The sequence below is a fragment of the Heloderma suspectum genome, chromosome 3 (assembly GCF_057233095.1).
Source record: "Heloderma suspectum isolate Gila_16-S chromosome 3, 16-S_ref, whole genome shotgun sequence".
In the NCBI taxonomy this organism is placed as follows: Eukaryota; Metazoa; Chordata; class Lepidosauria; order Squamata; family Helodermatidae; genus Heloderma; species Heloderma suspectum.
Genome location: NC_139460.1, coordinates 22,105,748 through 22,123,212, shown reverse-complemented (window position 1 = coordinate 22,123,212; position 17,465 = coordinate 22,105,748). Strand labels below are relative to the sequence as shown.

The window sequence follows — 17,465 nt, the reverse complement described above, 5'->3', positions numbered from 1 at the left end:
CCACTGACAGCCATCCAGCACTAAGGTAGTGGTGAAGCTAGAACTAACCGCAGCATAGGGCACCATACTGTATGCATATTGCCTAAACGACCTATCTCTTAAGGGTGTGCCCCTTAACAGCTGTAATCTCCAGGCATTTTGGCACATGCCTTTAATGTGTGTGCTCCCCCCTCCGCACACACTTGAGCTCCACACCAGGAAAAGCTACAGCTGCCAAATTACAGCTTTTCAGGCTGGTAGATCTGAGCACCCTCATTAGGGTCTGATTTCTTTGTACAAAGTAGGCACTGATTGATTTAGATTATTCATAAACTGCCCCTTCCATTGCAACCCTGAGTATCAACTCAAGAGTGGCTATACTCAAGGTTACCATCTTGTGACCTGGACACCTGATGTAAAGCAAAGAAAGCAGAACAAGGCAGCTGCCGCTCCTCCCCATTCTCTCTAAAGTCCTGTCCCCTGGCCACCTGTAGCCTACCTGGAGACCTGCCCCCAGCAGAACCTGAACTGCACAGCTAATGGGCCACAGTAGCCCTGGCGGCCCTATTTTCTGCTTCAGCAGGCCATGCCAAGGGGCTGTGCCCACGCTAAGGGGCTCTGCCCACTTTTCCCTTGCAAGGTGATAGCTGCCACTCCAGGTAGCACGCTAACCAAAGTAAAAATGTCAGTCCTAGATGCAACCTGCCTTTCCACATGTGTTAAAACAGATGTTACAGTAAAACTTGGAAAGCGGACACTCAAGAGCAGTATTATATCAGACGTTCCCACCTAATATGTTCTATTAGCAAGTTGCCTTTATTGGATTCCAATCAAACCTCAAAAAGCACGGGCAATTCTGAGTCGCATCGGTACATTCCAATCATTGGAAAGCCTTTATATTATTAATGTAATAAATAATAATGGTGTGCGTATTGGTGGGGAAGGGGTTTGCATGTAAAAATGTTGAGTACCACGACAGCCACCAGACCTTGTCCAGTGAATAATAGTTTCAAGTTAAAAACAAGCTGCCAGTATAAGACCAGCATGATCCGAGGTGTTATTTAAAAAAAAAAAAACATGCACCTCACTCTTCTGCAAAGAGAATACGCAAAGAGATGGCTATTCAGTCCAAATGGCTACTCAGTTCCATTCTAAAACCACATTATTAAGATTCCACAGGAAAAAATTAGGAGAAAGCATCCTTAATGGTAAGCAGAGGGTTTTTTTTTTTTAAAAAAAGGTCACATTATTTGATTGAATGTCAAAGAGATTGCTAATTTGCTTGCCACTTTACAAAACTTCCGCATTTCAAAATGGAAGCATCTTTCCAAGAGCAGCTGAAGTTGGAATACGCAGTGCTCCCCATACAAAAAGTAGGCTTCTTTTTCATGCAAAAAGCTGTTCAAGATGGACAATGCATTTTATAAGAGGTGAAAGGAGGTACAATGAAAACCACCATTGCTTTATGGCATGTCTTTTATGCCATTGTTGTCTTTGGCCAAAGACCGTGCAGGTCTGTGAAGCAGGGCAAAATCCTGCAAAAACTGCACCAGAGACAAAGATGCCTCCAACGTGTACCGCCTTCCACTCTCTGCAAAAAAAAACACAAAACCCTACTGCTTGTCTCCAGCTTTAGAATAGAAAGCCAGCCCAGGTGAGCAATTCAATTCATTGTCTGAGGCAGAGTTGCAGAATAAGGAGTACTTTCAGAGCAAAACAGTTGTTGATAGCAACCTAAAGGGATTGACAATGTAGTCAAATCATAACAGAGTTCTCTTATTTCCCCCCTCCCCTCCATCAGAATTAGGGCCATAATGTGAACGGGCCTACAGGTAGTTTAGAAGAAGTTTGTTCAGAAAGTGCAGCTATGACATAGTCTTTCACCCAGCAGGGAAACCAGCCAGGATAGAGCCAGAGCAAGAAAAAACGGTGCAAGCAAAAATCACACAGCGAGACGCCTCAGTAGTCCCAATTAACGTCATCTTTCTGAAGGGAGGTCTGTATGCTTTGCATGTCCCTCAGCAACTGCAGGCTCTTCTTGCCCCGCTCACCAGGTTTCCCTTTGGGGCTGGGGTCTTTTGCCTTTATAGCCGGGGGCGCCATTTTTCCTTCACCACCTTTGCCCAACTCGTGACTGCAATACTGCCTGGCCTTCTCTTCCCTCTTGTGTTTCTCCAGCTAGAATGGAAACAGAAAAGAGGGTGGTGGGGTGGGAGAACAATCAGGCATTTGAAGAATGGTCTGTTCAGAAAACATTCTTCCCTCTTAGAATCATAGAATAGCAGGGTTGGAAGGGGCCTACAAGGCCATTGAGTCCAACCCCCTGCTCAGTGCAGGAATCTAAGACACAGCATCCCTGACAGGTGGCTGTCCAGCCTCGTCTTGAATGCTTCCAGTGTGGGAGAGCCCCCCACCTCCTTAGGGAATTGGTTCCGTTGTCGTATTGCTCTAACAGTCAGGAAGTTTTTCCTGATGTTCAGCCAGAATCTGGCTTCCTGGAACTTGAGCCCATTATTCCGTGTCCTGCACTCTGGCATGATCGAGGAGAGATCCTGGCCTTCCTCTCTGTGACAACCTTTCAAGTCCTTGAAGAGTGCTATCGTATCTCCCCTCAGTGAGGTATCTTGCCCATGGGCCCTCCAAAACCTGGAACTGGCATTTCAGAATTGCATTTCAGAATTGTTTGGCACTACCTATCATTAAAGGCTCCAAGCCACTTAACTCTTATGGAACTCTCCACTTCTGCCTATCCTCTAAGTAAGGACACCTGTATTTCCATCTCATCTCAGTGAATATCTTGAGGGAAAATGACCCAATTCATTATTCAGATGCCTGAATGCAGCCAGCAAGGTAACTCACCCGAGCCTGATGTCTCTGGATTTTAGTGATTTGTTCAGCCTTGGCCTCCATCTTTTTCACCAGCACTTCCAACTCCCTTTCCAGGTCCTCCCTCAAGGCAATCGTCGGAGCATCATGGGTGAGTTTGGCCAGATGCTGGTGATCGCTTACACACAATTGAAAAATGCTTATCTTGTTAAGAATTCCTTTAACATACGTTTGTGCAGAGATACTTTGCTAGTAGGAAACTATCTAAATTAAGAAGCAAGGGGCAGAGACACTTTGCTAGTGGGAAATTTCTAAATTAAGAATCGAGGGTTGTATGTATGTATGAATGAATGAATGAATCTATCTATCAACTGCCTTTTAACTAAATAAAATAAATACAATTGCATGTTACCAAAGATCAGAATAATCATGGCTTTTTGAGAGACTGAAGGAAGGGTAAAATTGCTTTGTTTATTAAATTGTAGGTAATGCCATCTTTAACGTGAGGCAGAATGATCTTAAGTGGCTTTGCGGGAGGCGGGGTAGGAAGTGAAGGAAGAGAGCATTCACCGCTTCCAAAGCCCCACTGGCTTAACCAGGCAGGGAAGGCTTACATTTTCACTGTTGCCAGTGAGGCTCCCCTCACCCCAGTTTCTCTCCTGGAGGGAAAATACCTGTGTTATCAAGCAAGGGGTCTAAATCTTTGGGGTCTTAAAGCTTGCAGCTTTATTAAAAATCAGGGTCTTAACTTATGCAAGTTAAACGTTGTGCTACTATTGTAAGGCTGTACTCCTAAGCACCTTACCTGGGAGTAAGTCCCATTAAAACCCAGGGGCACTTATTTCTGAGTAAACATGCATAGGATTGCACTGGAAACGTCAGAATGACATTCTCCATCGCTGCTCTGCCAACATTTTTCAGTTCCCAGAAGCAAAAAAAAAAAAGGGAGGAAGCACCATCCGGGACAACAAAAGAGGTGGCAAACTCTCCAGTTGATGCTCAGGAACAGAAAACATTATTGTACGTTTTGACGTATTGCCTCATTTCTTTCTTTTTTTAAAAAAGCATTTTTTAGATTCAACAGTATTATAAACACACGGTTGGATCCAGACTTAGTCATACTTGGGGCAAACCCATTGAAATCAATGGGAATGTAGTTTTTACTAACTTAAGTCCCCACTGAATTCAATGAGTCTAAATTCAATGAGACTCTGGCCCGCCTGGGGGTGGGGGCGGGCGCCCACCTCTGGCCCGCCTGGGGGTGGGGGCGGGCGCCCACCTCTGGCCCGCCTGGGGGTGGGGGTGGGGGCGGGCGCCCACCTCTGGCCCGCCTGGGGGTGGGGGCGGGCGCCCACCTCTGGCCCGCCTGGGGGTGGGGGCGGGCGCCCACCTCTGGCCCGCCTGGGGGTGGGGGCGGGCGCCCACCTCTGGCCCGCCTGGGGGTGGGGGCGGGCGCCCACCTCTGGCCCGCCTGGGGGTGGGGGCGGGCGCCCACCTCTGGCCCGCCTGGGGGGGGGCCGCCCGCCCACCTCTGGCCCGCCTGGGGGGGGGCCGCCCGCCCACCTCTGGCCCGCCTGGGGGGGGGCCGCCCGCCCACCTCTGGCCCGCCTGGGGGGGGGGCCGCCCGCCCACCTCTGGCCCGCCTGGGGGGGGGGCCGCCCGCCCACCTCTGGCCCGCCTGGGGGGGGGGCCGCCCGCCCACCTCTGGCCCGCCTGGGGGGGGGGCCGCCCGCCCACCTCTGGCCCGCCTGGGGGGGGGGCCGCCCGCCCACCTCTGGCCCGCCTGGGGGGGGGGCCGCCCGCCCACCTCTGGCCCGCCTGGGGGGGGGCCGCCCGCCCACCTCTGGCCCGCCTGGGGGGGGGGCCGCCCGCCCACCTCTGGCCCGCCTGGGGGGGGGGCCGCCCGCCCACCTCTGGCCCGCCTGGGGGGGGGGCCGCCCACCCACCTCTGGCCCGCCTGGGGGGGGCCGCCCGCCCACCTCTGGCCCGCCTGGGGGGGGCCACCTCTGGCCCGCCTGGGGGGGGCCACCTCTGGCTTGCCTGGGCTCCCTAGATGGCACCACCCCCTTTCCCCTAATGCTTTGGTGGTGCCCTGGCTTTTGTGCAATTTTCCCATTCTAAAAAGTTGAAATTCCTCTCCTCAGGCTTCGGTACTGGCAGGAAGAGCTGTAATCTAAAATATGCTGGTGTTTTGGCCCCACCCCTTTTGCCTTTGGCCTTGCCCACCACTGGACTACAGCCCCCAAGAGCTTCTCTGAAGTGGCATTCAGCCCTCGGGCTGAAAGACGTTCAGTACCCCTGACATCTAACCTTATCCAAACCTCCCACATTTGTGATCCAGAGTCAAAAAGCATGTTTTCCTGGCACTTCTCTGTTTCCAACGCTAAGGGTGCAATCCTGTGCCTATTTTCCTGGGAGACAGCCTGGTTGAACGCAATGGGACTTACTCCAACTAAACATGAATAGTTCTGCAAAGCACTGCCCGCCCTTGCGCTCAGAGCTCTTGGGTGCTTTACACATCGGATCCATCAAAATCAGATAAACGCAACGGAGCACTCGCAAGGGTCACGGGGTGCCCATCTGGACGGGAGCTCTGACTCACAAACTCATCTGCCCCAGCTCATCCTGTAGCGTCGCCAGCACCTCGGAGAGGTCTCCCTGGGAGGCAACGGTAGACACAGATGACACGGACGACCTCCGGCCTCTGCCCGTCGGCTGAGTCATCGGCACTTCGCTGACCACGCGGTCGTTGCAAAGGGCTTTCGAGTGATGCTTCATGAGGTGCAGCACATGTTGCACGTTGGCTCCCACGGAGTGGCTGGGGCTCGTGGACTGAAGGCAACAGCAGAGAAGTGGTGAAGAGCACGAAGGCAACCTGGGAAATTTAACACTGACTACAGGGTACCACAGGTGTGCTTTTTTTTTTTAACCAATGTGATCAGTCCCTACAAATCAGCCTTATACCGACTCAGAACACTGGTTCACCTAAGCCAGGGTTAGGCGCCAGTGTGGCCTTGGAAAGGTGCCCACCAATGGTGCCCCCCCCCCCGAAAGAATTAACAAATCTCCTTACCAGCAACTGGGATCACCTGAAAGCAAACTAAGGCCACCCACTGCTTTGAATGACTCTGAGCCTCAAGTGGGGCTCAGAGACATTCTTAGGAAATGAAGACGACGGGCAGGTACAGGACAATGGTGTAGGAATCTAGGAAGCTAGTTTATATTGGGCGGGATCGCTTGCCATGCTATGCCACCCTGGGAATATGCCACCCTGGGAATAAGCCACAGTGGGTGGGTTGTTTGTGGAATAAGCCACAGTGGGTGGGTTGTTTGTGGAATAAGCCACAGTGGGTGGGTTGTTTGTGGAATAAGCCACAGTGGGTGGGTTGTTTGTGGAATAAGCCACAGTGGGTGGGTTGTTTGTGGAACAACCCACGGAACCCCCGACAATTGGGGTTGCTGTGGCTTGTTCTCCCCCTCCTTCCCCCTCAGTCCTCCAGCTGGCTCTGGCACGTATCCCAGGGGACTTTGTGGCAAAATCCATCTCGTCTCCCCCTCCCCGCTCCAATCACTACCCCCTTTCGTTCCCCAGTTTTTTATTTTTCAGTGCCTCAAGATGCACAACTGGGGTTGTAATTTCTTTTAATTATTATTTTTGTTAGTCTTTCGCAAATGTGCACTTAGGGCAGTTGGAAAACCCGTACAAGCTGTGGGTTCTCTGTTCGCGAACAAAGCCATCCCACAGAACACTCACCAGGTGCAGATGACACGACAACCATCCATGGCTGGTTGCCCACGGTAGGTTGCCGTGTTGTGCGAACCCAGTCGCTGAGTCAAACCCTTGGTCCATGTAGCCCAGTACTGTCGACACTGACAGTTCAGGGTTTCAGGCAAGGTTCTTTCCTAGCCCTACCTGCAAAAGCCCAGGATTGAGCTTGGGGGACCACCTGCATGCAAAGCAGGTGCCCTCCTACTGAGCTATGGCCCCTCCCTCTGCAGTGCATCCAGCCACCGAGAAAAAGATGGGGAAAAAGAAAAAGGGCTACGTGGGCTAAGGGTCTGACTCAGTGACTGGGTTCACATGACACGACAACCCACCATGGGCAGCCAGCCACGGTTGGGTGTCTTTTCGTCTGAACCTGGCGAGTTTTCTGTGGGGTGGCTTGTTTTCCGCGAACAGGGAACCCATGGCCTGTAGGGTGTTTCCAACTGCCCTAAGTGCACACCTGCGAAAGACCAAGAAAAATAATAATAATAATGTAAAAAATTACAATCCCAGTTGTGCGTTTTGAGGCACTGAAAAATAATAAAAAACCTGTTGCTTCTCTCTGGTAAGCCATCCCTCCCACAACAGGTTCTTAAATAGCCAAATGTGCCCGTGGGCCCAGAAAGGCTGCCTGCTCCTGACCTAGGCCCAGTATTGTCTACTGGGATTGGCAGCATCTCTCAGAAGTCCTGGTTTCCCAGCCCCAACATCTAGTGCCCCGAGGCTGGGACAGGCCTGGTGTACTGCCTCTGAACACGGAGTTTCCATTGAGCTCTCAGGGGCTTACCTTTCCAGCTACAAACGGCACATCACCCAGTCGCAACCTGTAGTGGGGCTGTGGGTGGAAGTGGGTCATTCCAGAGTCGTTCTAAAGATGAGAAAAAGAAACCCGTTCACTCAGAAGAAATCAAACCAAGCTCCGCTCCACTTACAGACTTGAAAGACAAAGCTGGCAATTCAGTGGGCTCAGTCAGTCAGTCAGTCACTCTCACACACATACGCGCGCAGAACATCCTTCTGGGACCTTCTTCAGAACATAAAACCAACCTTGCTAAATGGGATGAAACACCCATCAAGTCCGGCATTCGGTTTCCGGCAGCAACCAGACACATATGTCCAGGTGCTCAAAGCCAGGCATGACAGCCATGTCAACTTATTATTTGTTCCCCCGCAATCTAGTCCTGAGAGGTGCCCCTGAAACTCCCTCTGGCTACTGTGACTAATAGGGCTATAAAGTGGCCAGAGCACATTACTCGGATCTGCACTGGCTGCCTTTCTGTCCAGGCTCAGTTGAATGTATTGGCTTTGACCTTTAAAGACCTAAAGTAGGAGTGGGCAACTTTTGGCGGGCCAGGGGCCAGACTCCTGCTGCCACACCACCCACAACAGCAAAAAAAAAAAAAAAAAAAGTGGTTTGCTGCTGAAATTCAGAGACAAACTTCTATGGAAACTTAAAAGGGCCAGATTTCAGCGGCAAACCACCATTCTTTTGCTGCTGCGCTGAATTTCAGCAGTGTGGGAAGGCAGCAGGGGTGGTGGGGGCCACACTGAAGGCGCATGTGGTCCCAGGCCACATGTTGCCCACTCCTGACCTAAATGCTTTAAGACAAGTTGGACAACTTGTGGCCCTCCAGAGGTTTTGACCTTCAACACCCATGATCCTAATGGTGGTTAGGGCAGATGGGAGTTGTAGAACGAAACATCTGGAAGGCCATGAGTTGTCCACGCCTGCTTTATGACCGATATACCGCAAGGAGTGCCTTATTCTGTATGGGCCCATGCAGACACTCCGTTCAGCAGCTGAAGTCTTGCTCCAGGCACCTTTGTCAAATCAAGCTCGACAGGCATTCACTAGGAGGAGGGCCTTGTCAGGGGTGGTGTCAACTTTGGGGAATGCCCTCTTCTCTCAAGAGGTTCATCAGGCCCCAGCACGCTATTCTCTTACGCATTAAGTCCAAACGTGGCTCTTTCAGAAAGCCTTTGGCCAATTTGATTCTGCTTTTAGATTTTTTAAAGCTGATATGTTTACAGCAGCCTTCCTCCACCTGGGACCCTTCAGGTGTTCTGGATTACAACCCCCACCATCCCTGACCACAGGCCATGCTGGCTATGGCTAATGGGAATTGTAGTCTGACACATCTGGAATGCACCAGGTTGACGAAGGCTAGTTTATGGTCATGTGAGGTGCTAGTGGCTGCTACAGAACGGTGTGTTCTATGACAATTGTGTGTGTGCACAGGGGTTGTTGTTGTTTTTACATTCTGTAAATCTGTGTTACTTGCATGATGTGTTACTTATGGATTGTAACTTGTGAGCTGCTTTGGATTTGTCTTCGGATATGGAGAAGTGGATACTATTAACAACAAAACGCAATCAGACATGAACCTGTCTACAGTTTGCAGATCTACTATCTCCTATGCAGATCTACTCAGAAGTAAATCCCATTGCATTCAATGGGACTTATTCCCAGAAAAGTGTTTGTAAAATTGTAGCCCAGCTCTTTTCAACATTGGCAGTTTACCTTTTCCAGATGCTTTGCTTTCTTCTTCTTCTTCGGTTTCGAAGGCACTGACGCGGGTGCTTGCTGCGTTTGTGCCTGCAGCAACTTTCTGTTTTTCTCCAACCCTGTCTGAAGCTGCCAAGATAAGCCTGGGAATTACTATGTTTTCTTCTTTAATTCAAAATGATAGGTGTCAGCTGGGGATGTGTCAACTACGAGGTAGCCCTCAGCTTGTCAACTTCACAATCATGAATTCAACCCCAGCTGCATCTGGAGAAGGTAAGCAAGCGGGATGCCACAGAGGTGTGAACTCCTCAGCCATTTCATCTCCCAAACATGCATCTGGGACCCCAGCTGGGGAAAAATGGGGGGGGGGAGAAACACAGGAGAGAAGCTGCAAGCAAGAGGAGGCTTAAAGGAATCCTTCCCCTCCTCTCCCCTCCAATTCATACCTTCCCCTTGCTTCTGGGTTCTCAGATCTGTTTCCTCCCATCCCCAATCAAATGTCTTGTTGAACCATGAATGGTACCAGAGTCTCATTTGGGAAGTACTTTAGATCAGCCTTTCCCAACCTGGCACCACCCAGGTGTGTTAGACAACAGCTCCCATCATTCCCAACCTCCACAGCCATGCTAGCTGGAAATGGTGGGATTTGTAGTCCAACACACCAGGTTGGGGCAGGCTGTTAGCCGAAATACCTTGCCATTATTTCAGAGGGAGGAATGAATCATAGAATCATAGAATAGTAGGTTTGGAAGGGGCCTACAAGGCACGATTAAATCATAGAAAATATAGGCATTCCGTGTCTCTGGGTTCATCAGCATGAAAACGTGGGAGGAGGGGCATTCTTCTGGATGGGGACGATGGGACTTGTAGTCCAACATCTAGAGGATGGTGGGCTGGGGGAGGCTGGAACAGACTCTTAAGTCTTCTGAAGGATTCTTCACCATGACTCATCCACTTGCCTTCCGCGTGCACAGCAAGCTTTCTGATCGCTCCACGCATGGCCCCTTCTTCCACATTTCTGCAAGGATGCCAAGACCTCACAACAAGCCACACTATGCTGCTTGTCCTCATTAATCCTCACTCCTCAGAAAGGGCAGGAGCCATGCCCTCTGCAGAATAATGCCGATTGCGTCAGCCGGGCTTACCTCTACAGCTTTTTCCTGCACCAATTTCCGCGCGTATTCTTCCTCTTGGAGCTTTTCTTCCAGCTCTTTCATTTTTTTCTAATTTAAACAAAAACGAAAAGCAAAAGCCACCATTGGCAAAATAATGCTAACTTGAGAGCCTCCAGATGTGTTGGACTACAGCTCTGCTGGGGGGGGTTCTGGGAGTTGTAGTCCAACACTTGGGGAAGGCTGCTGTATGGGGCAGTGGATAGAATGTTCTGTTCAGATGTGGGAGATCCAAGTTCGAATCCAGGTTTGAATCCAAACTCAGAATACGAAGTTCTCTGTGGGGCTCTGAGCAAGTGCTTCTCTCTTAGTTTAGTTTACTCCTTATTCTTTAATTAACTCTTTACGTTTTAGCAAATAACTGTCACAAACATCAATTCCACCCAGTGATACCTTGGTCACCTCCAAATTAGATTACTGCACTGCGCTCTACATGGGGCTGCCTTTGAACAGTGTTCGGAAACTGCAGCTGGCGCAAAATGTGGCAGCCAGATTGTTCTCCAGCGTACACTTTTCAGATCTCAGTACACCAGAGTCTTGCATCAACTGCTGGCTTCCGATCTGTTTCCAGGCCCAATTCAATGGCCCTGAACAGCTTATGGCAAGCCTATCTGAAAGACCGCCCCTTTCCATATGAACCAACCCACAGGTAAAGATCACCTTCAGAGGCCCTGCTGTATGTCCCACCACCAACAGAAGCTCCATTGATGGGAACGTGAGATGGGTCTTTTCTGCGGCAGCACCTTGCTTACAGAATTCCTTCCCAAAGGAGATGAGACTAGCCCCATCCCTGATGGGCACTGAAAACATTTTTATTCCAGTTGGCTTTTAGTGGTTTTAACTCTACCCATTGGACTTTAAGGCTCCAGTTTTAATTTTGTTATTGTTAAACTGACAGTGGTTTTGCTGCTTTTCTTTTGTTATGGAAACCTCTTTAGAGGCCCTTGATAGGGCCAAAAGGTGGCATAAAAGTTAGAAATCCCAGCACCTGGCTATTCACACGTGGAAGCAGAGGACTAAATTTAAACACCCTAACCCACATTCTTCCAAACTCGACATGATTTCAGCTCCTTCGTTTTTTTAAGAGATCTGTGTATGCTCTTCTGGATTGAGGCACTAAGGTATCAAATGTTACATTAATTTACTTTAAAAAAAAAGAAAATAAATAATCCAGCCTACTTCATAGGGTTCTTGTGGTGTAAAATCCGCTCTGACCTCCCTGGAGAAACAGCAGGGTACAAAAGTAACAAATCCATAAGAACAGGGGCCAAGTACAAGTCTCTGAGTGCTCAAACCCAGGAGGCAGCGCTACCTACGCAGACGTATTCAGTTGCTGGAGGAACCAGAAGAGAATGAAATCCACAAAAATGAAATGGAAAAGACTACACAAAGTGGCACACAGTGGGAGAAAATATATAAACATGAATAAATGTCGCACACCCTATCAAGTTGCATAAAGGTGTCTAAGGGCACAGACCTATGTATCCTATTGCATCCTTGATGATCAAAAGCCTGGAGCGCAGAGGCGTCCAATCATCCAATGCAAAGTGGGAGGAGAGGCAGAGGTGATCTTCACCTCCCCATCTTCCTGCCCTGCACTTTTCATTAGACGGGGTTTTCAATCAATCCATTAATGAATTAATGGATATGTGAGTGAAAAGACTTAGGAGCTTGGTCCTGACACTGATCATAAATGACTGGACTGAGCATGTGATCAGAGGCACCCCATTCCTTAATTCAGTGTCCATCCCCCTGAGCCAGTACCTTGTAGCTTGCTCTGGCTGGTGAACCTCAGGGTTCTAGAAAAAAGAAGATCCCACAAGCCTGAAGTCTGGCCACCTCGGATCTAGTTCAGCAACTTCTTTCCAACAGTGGGCCAGCCAGATTACTCTGGGAAGCCCATAAATAGGGCAACAGCCCCCTCCCCACCCGAGTTTAGCTCTCTTGCCATCACAAGTCAACTTGGCTGCATCCCATGGCCACTTTTCTGGGAATGAGCACTACTGGACTCACTGAAACATGAGTCGACATGTACAGGATTCCCCTGTTAAAAGTCATGCACTCTGTAACACTGTGGCCCTCCAGATGCTTGGGTTGACCACTTTCATAATCCATCACCATTGGCTATGCTGGCTAGGGCTGATGGGAGTTGTAGGCCAAAATATCGAGAGTGCCACAAGTTGCCCACCCCAGTCGTAACAGGTTGGGGGCTAAATGATTAGAAGAACTCTCGGCATCCACGATGAATCCAAACCTGACCTTGGATGCTGCAGGAACAGGGACTTACCTCTGCAAGGGATTGCATTGCATTAAGCCTGGCATATTCTTTCTCCAGCAGATCCAGCCTTTCCAGTTTAGATTTCACGTGGGACTGGTCGAGGATCCTCTCTTTTTCTAATGTGGCCTGGAATCAGAAGGGAGAAAAGCAAAACTCTTCTTGCATGGGGGGCGGGAAAAAGTGATGATGGCAAGAGCTTTACTTGCTGAATGTTGGTTCTGCTTCCTTTGCCTTTGGCACCACCCCTTTTGTCTTTGGCCCCGCCCATCACTAGAATGCAGCCCCCGAGAGCTTCTCCAAAATGGAATTCAGCCCTCGGGCTGAAAGAGGTTCTGCACCTTGGCCATAAGTCAACTGACATAAAGATACGTTATTGCTGTTGGCAATGTTTCTACGATCTCCAGGTCTGAACTAAACCATTCAGCCACAAGAATCCTCCTAGCCTGCCAGCACGAACAAGGCAAATGACACCAAAGCTAGCGTACCTGTTTCTCTAGGACGGTTGTCTTTTCGAGTTCTGCCTGTGCTATCATCTGCTTCATGTACTCAAGCTGCTTTTCCAGGAGGCCACACCGCGTCTCGGCACCCGCCAGCTGAGCTGCCAACTCTGAAGGAAACACACAGAAAGAAGAGGTTAGCAGGTGGCCTGGAGAATTTCTAATTGCGCCAATGCAAATCTCCCTCCTCTCTAAACAGAAAATTTATTCCAGGCCTAGGAAGGTGAAGGTGAGTGCTGCGGATGCAATGTAGAGCGAGTCCCATGAGGACTATCAAGAGCACACGCTAAGCAGTTACCAAGACAGGATAAGCTCTCCAGCATCCTAACAGGCAGAGGAGAAGCTCCAAGGGATACCCGACTGAGTGCCAAAGGAGACATCAAGAACCAGAAGGGATCCCACAGCTAGGAAGATAGATACATGCTACATAATGTCCAGTTGCGATATTTGAACCAAGTGCAGATGCATCTCAACCAGGAACAGGCTGGCCTAGAAAGAGCAGCAGCTGTGCCCAGCCATGCACCAGCCTTACCTTTGCAAAGGAATCCCTATGGAGACCTGTCTGTCAGTTCCACAGCAAATAAGAACAACTGGATATCGTGGTGACTGGGCTGCTTCTAGACCCGGACTACGTATTCTAATTTCGTGAAGCTATCCCTACGTATTCTAATTCCATGAGGGGTGTTCCTAAAGATGGATGAATCTGTCCATTTCAGTTTTGCTCAGTTTCTCATTTTTTCCAACCTGACATTCGTTTTTCCCCATTTCTGTAGCTGCACATTTTTCTTTTAAAAGTTTGCATGAAAAACTGTATGCATTTTTGCACAAAATTTTGCCTGATACACATTTTTGTAGGCACTTTCCCCGATATACACATTGTTTGCAAGCAATTTCACGTAATGCATTTTTGTGTATTATTTCCCCAAATATACACATTTTTGTGTACCCTTTCCCCTACTGTATGCATGTTTAGATGTATATTTTGACTGGAGAACTGCACTCCAAAATTCAGAAGAGTGCAAACCTAGAAATCTAACTGCATTCTGGTTTGTGTATTGGTTTAGGAAGAGCAAATTAGCCAAGTTCACTTCAAAGGCAAACCAAACAAATTTCTCCCCCATCCCTGGGTGTACATACAAACACCCATATAGTTGCCGTTTTGTGGATGAGCAGCATACCGTCATTTTTCCTGGACACCTCCCACTTCGAATGCTCTCTTTCCAGCAGCTGCTCACTCAGCACCTTCTTATAGTCTGAGGTTTCCCTGGTCAGGCTTTTCACGCTCTCCTCTGCTTGAATCCTTTCCAGCTCCAACCGTCGTATTTTCTCCTGCAGGTTCTTCAAAGCTGAGAAGATTGCTAACAAGAAAATGAGCCAAATACAATTAGACCTGTTCATTAGTGAGCTGGTGCGATGCAGTTGAGACAGTGAAAGACTGAGATTGGGGACCCGAGTTCAAAACTTGCTCAGCACTGAAGCTTACTAGATGGTCTTGGACAAGTCACAACTCTCTCTCTCTCTGCCTAACCAACTTTACTGGGGCAGTTCTGAAGACAAAATAGGATAAGCCCACATATGCGGCTTGAGCTCCATTGAGGAAGGGCAGGATACACAGCTGATCAAGAAGATGAGCCACTGGTTTTCTGTGGATCCTGCATATTTTAACATAGTTACTACTGAAAGTAGTCTTAGACTTCAGTTTGACAACATCTGAAAGATCTCTGCACTCTGGCTCCCACTCAGTAACAGGGCTGGCCCAAGACATTTTGCTACACAAGGCAAATTAGGAAATGGTGGAAATTTCTCTCTCACAACCCATCACTACCCTCCCCATTCACTCTTTTTCACACACACACACACACACACACACCCCCTCCTTAGACACATCTATCCATCCAACACACACCCCATTCTTCCATCATCAACACACGCCTCTGGTCTCCTCCTCTGCAACTGCCACAGGCTCGCAGGATTCCCGCATGCTACTCTCTCCAAAATACAAAACAAAAGACAGCATCCATCGGGGGATTGTTTGCTCCCAAGCCTCTCTGTGCCTTGCGCTTGCCCTGCATGGTCCAGAAAAAAGGAGCATGTGTTTGTACAGCCTCTTGCTTTGCCCTTCCCACCCCAATCCTGAGAGTCATCTGGCTCTCTGCCTGGGAAGCGGCTCCTGCTGACTGCTAAACATGTTCAGATTTAGCTAAAAGGGATGGGGGGAGGAATCTGGGCATAGGGGCTTGTGGATTTCGTTAAAAAAAAATCCTTCTAGCCCTGCCCCCCCCCCCCCAGCAACTCATCACAAACTACCCCCACTCCTGGCTACTCCTCACAGTTCGCGTCTTAGTCTCCGCATGACACTTTGTCGTTGGGGACCAAAACAGCAGGGATCAAAAACTACACACCAGGCTAGCAGGCCGGCCGGTGAGGTCCCTCCAAGGACCACAAGGCAGGTGCTGCTGCCGCTACTGACCAAGCCAGGGCAACACTGCCCTGCTGCTTTGTCTTTCAGAGAATCCTGGGTGGAGGCTGAGGCTCGGCTCAGGCAGCACCGCTTGAAGTTACACCACAGCAGGGGAGCAGCAGCAGCATCACCAGCCTGGCGTCAGGAATGTCCGTCGATGGGAAAACTGGTCCTTTTTTGGCTCGACTTGAGTTCTGCAGCATGTACAACTCACTTTGTGTCTGCGAGCCAAGCTGGGGGCTATCCCCCGAACTTCGGGAACTTTTTTGAGCAATTTGCACAAATTTGACAGTAATTTGCATAATTTGTGCAACTTGTGGCTGCAATTTGCAGAAATTGCTCTGAAATTTGCACAAATTGGAGAACCTTCCAAAAATGCGCAAAATTTCCAGAAAATCCACAAACTGGCCCAGCTTGCTGCAGATCAAGTTGGGCACCATAGTGGGAACCAAACTGAATGTCCAGGTGGCCGGGCCAAGGAAAACCTATCGAACTCCACCCCCCAAACAGATTTCTCCAACCTCCCTACCCGGCATGCAACTTTACAACACCCACTTTCTTCCTCTTCACTGTGCAGTTGCTATAACAGCGGCAGCTCTCTCCTTGGGGTGGTGAGAAAGACACAACACGTTGCCACATGCTCTGCCTCCTCCTCAGACGGAAACGTCAGCCATGCTGACTTTCTTCACATTGGGCCATGGGTGCAGGGAGAGATGTCACCAACAGAAGGGGCGAGGGATGCGGGGGACACGCTCACCCCAATCCACCGCCTGAATCACATGCTTCACCTTGCCTCATGAGAGGGCCACCCCTGCTCAGTCAGACCTTCCTGGTATTGTCTCACTCATCTTCCTCCCCTGAAATTTTTGATGGGCTACTGTTGAGGCCTACTGATAGATACCACACCATCTCAGTAAAAGATCTGAAACCATCCTTAAATCTCCAGATTGCCAACACCAACTCACCCATGTTTCAGGCAATTTTAACAGGAAATGGTCCAAAACTTCCTAATGTGAGCATAAAATAGATGGTCTATGGCTGTTGGTAATATTTCTAGGGTCTACAGGCCTGAACTAAACGTCTTGGTTGCGAACATACTACACCTGTACTCAGAAGTTGCACTAGCGCCAAGTGCATTTCAAGACTCTGTTCAAGATACTCCTTTTAACTTGTAAAGCCCTACAGCTGTCTTCTAGAACGTCACATCCTCCAGACGTGTTAGGGTACAACTCCCACCATCCCCAGCTATCATGCTGGCTGGGGATGATGGGAGTTGTACACCAAAACCTCTGGAGGGCCCCAGGTGGGGAAGGCTGCCCTACATACTCTGGACATGGGTTTCCTGAAGGAATGCCTTTTCCTATATTTTTCTTCCCAGACATTAAGCTCATTAGATGAAACCCTGCTTTAGGTTCCTTCACCTTATGAGAAACAAACAAGTATGGCCTTTTCAACTGTGACATCTGCCCTGTGTGACACCCTGCCTACGGAGGCTCACTTAGAGTGCAATATTATCCATGTTTAGACAGACAAAGTCCTCTAACTCCAGCATACCCCAGCCAGCATGGCTGGCTGAGGCATGCAAGTTGAAGGACTTTTTTTCCTGTCTTAAACATGCATAGGACTGCTCCCTTAGCCAATTCCTTGGGGTTGATTACATGGCTGGTGAAAACAAGAAGAGCTTTAGATCATGTTGGGACTAACAGTGGTGCTGATTTCAGTGCTACCCTGGATTCTGGGCTCCCATCAACCTATACAGACTTGCCACTTGACTTGTTTTGTTTTAAAACGAAGATTTTAATGACTATTGTTTATTGTTACCTCTTTGTGGTTGTTCACCCCCCCATATATATATATATATATATATATTGCGAAGAGAAAACTCCGTGGAAAAGACCCTGATGCTGGGAAAGACTGAAGGCAAAAGGAGAAGGGGACGGCAGAGGATGAGATGGCTAGATAGCATCACGGATGCAATGA

General features: G+C 49.3%; 1 protein-coding gene across 1 annotated transcript in view; it reads right to left on the bottom strand.

Moving 5' to 3' along the window:
- Positions 1-776: 776 nt before the first annotated feature.
- The window catches only part of CEP57 (centrosomal protein 57), a 29,275-nt gene continuing 12,586 nt past the window's right edge, over positions 777-17,465 (bottom strand). The window contains exons 3-11 of the mRNA XM_084842637.1: positions 14,203-14,382; positions 13,013-13,134; positions 12,537-12,653; positions 10,223-10,300; positions 9,093-9,206; positions 7,359-7,439; positions 5,408-5,637; positions 2,839-2,983; positions 777-2,157 (exon numbers count right to left, since the gene is read on the bottom strand). Of these exons, the coding sequence (XP_084698763.1) occupies positions 1,939-2,157; positions 2,839-2,983; positions 5,408-5,637; positions 7,359-7,439; positions 9,093-9,206; positions 10,223-10,300; positions 12,537-12,653; positions 13,013-13,134; positions 14,203-14,382 (1,286 nt within the window). The 3' untranslated portion in view covers positions 777-1,938. The remainder of the gene's footprint in view (positions 2,158-2,838; positions 2,984-5,407; positions 5,638-7,358; positions 7,440-9,092; positions 9,207-10,222; positions 10,301-12,536; positions 12,654-13,012; positions 13,135-14,202; positions 14,383-17,465) is intronic.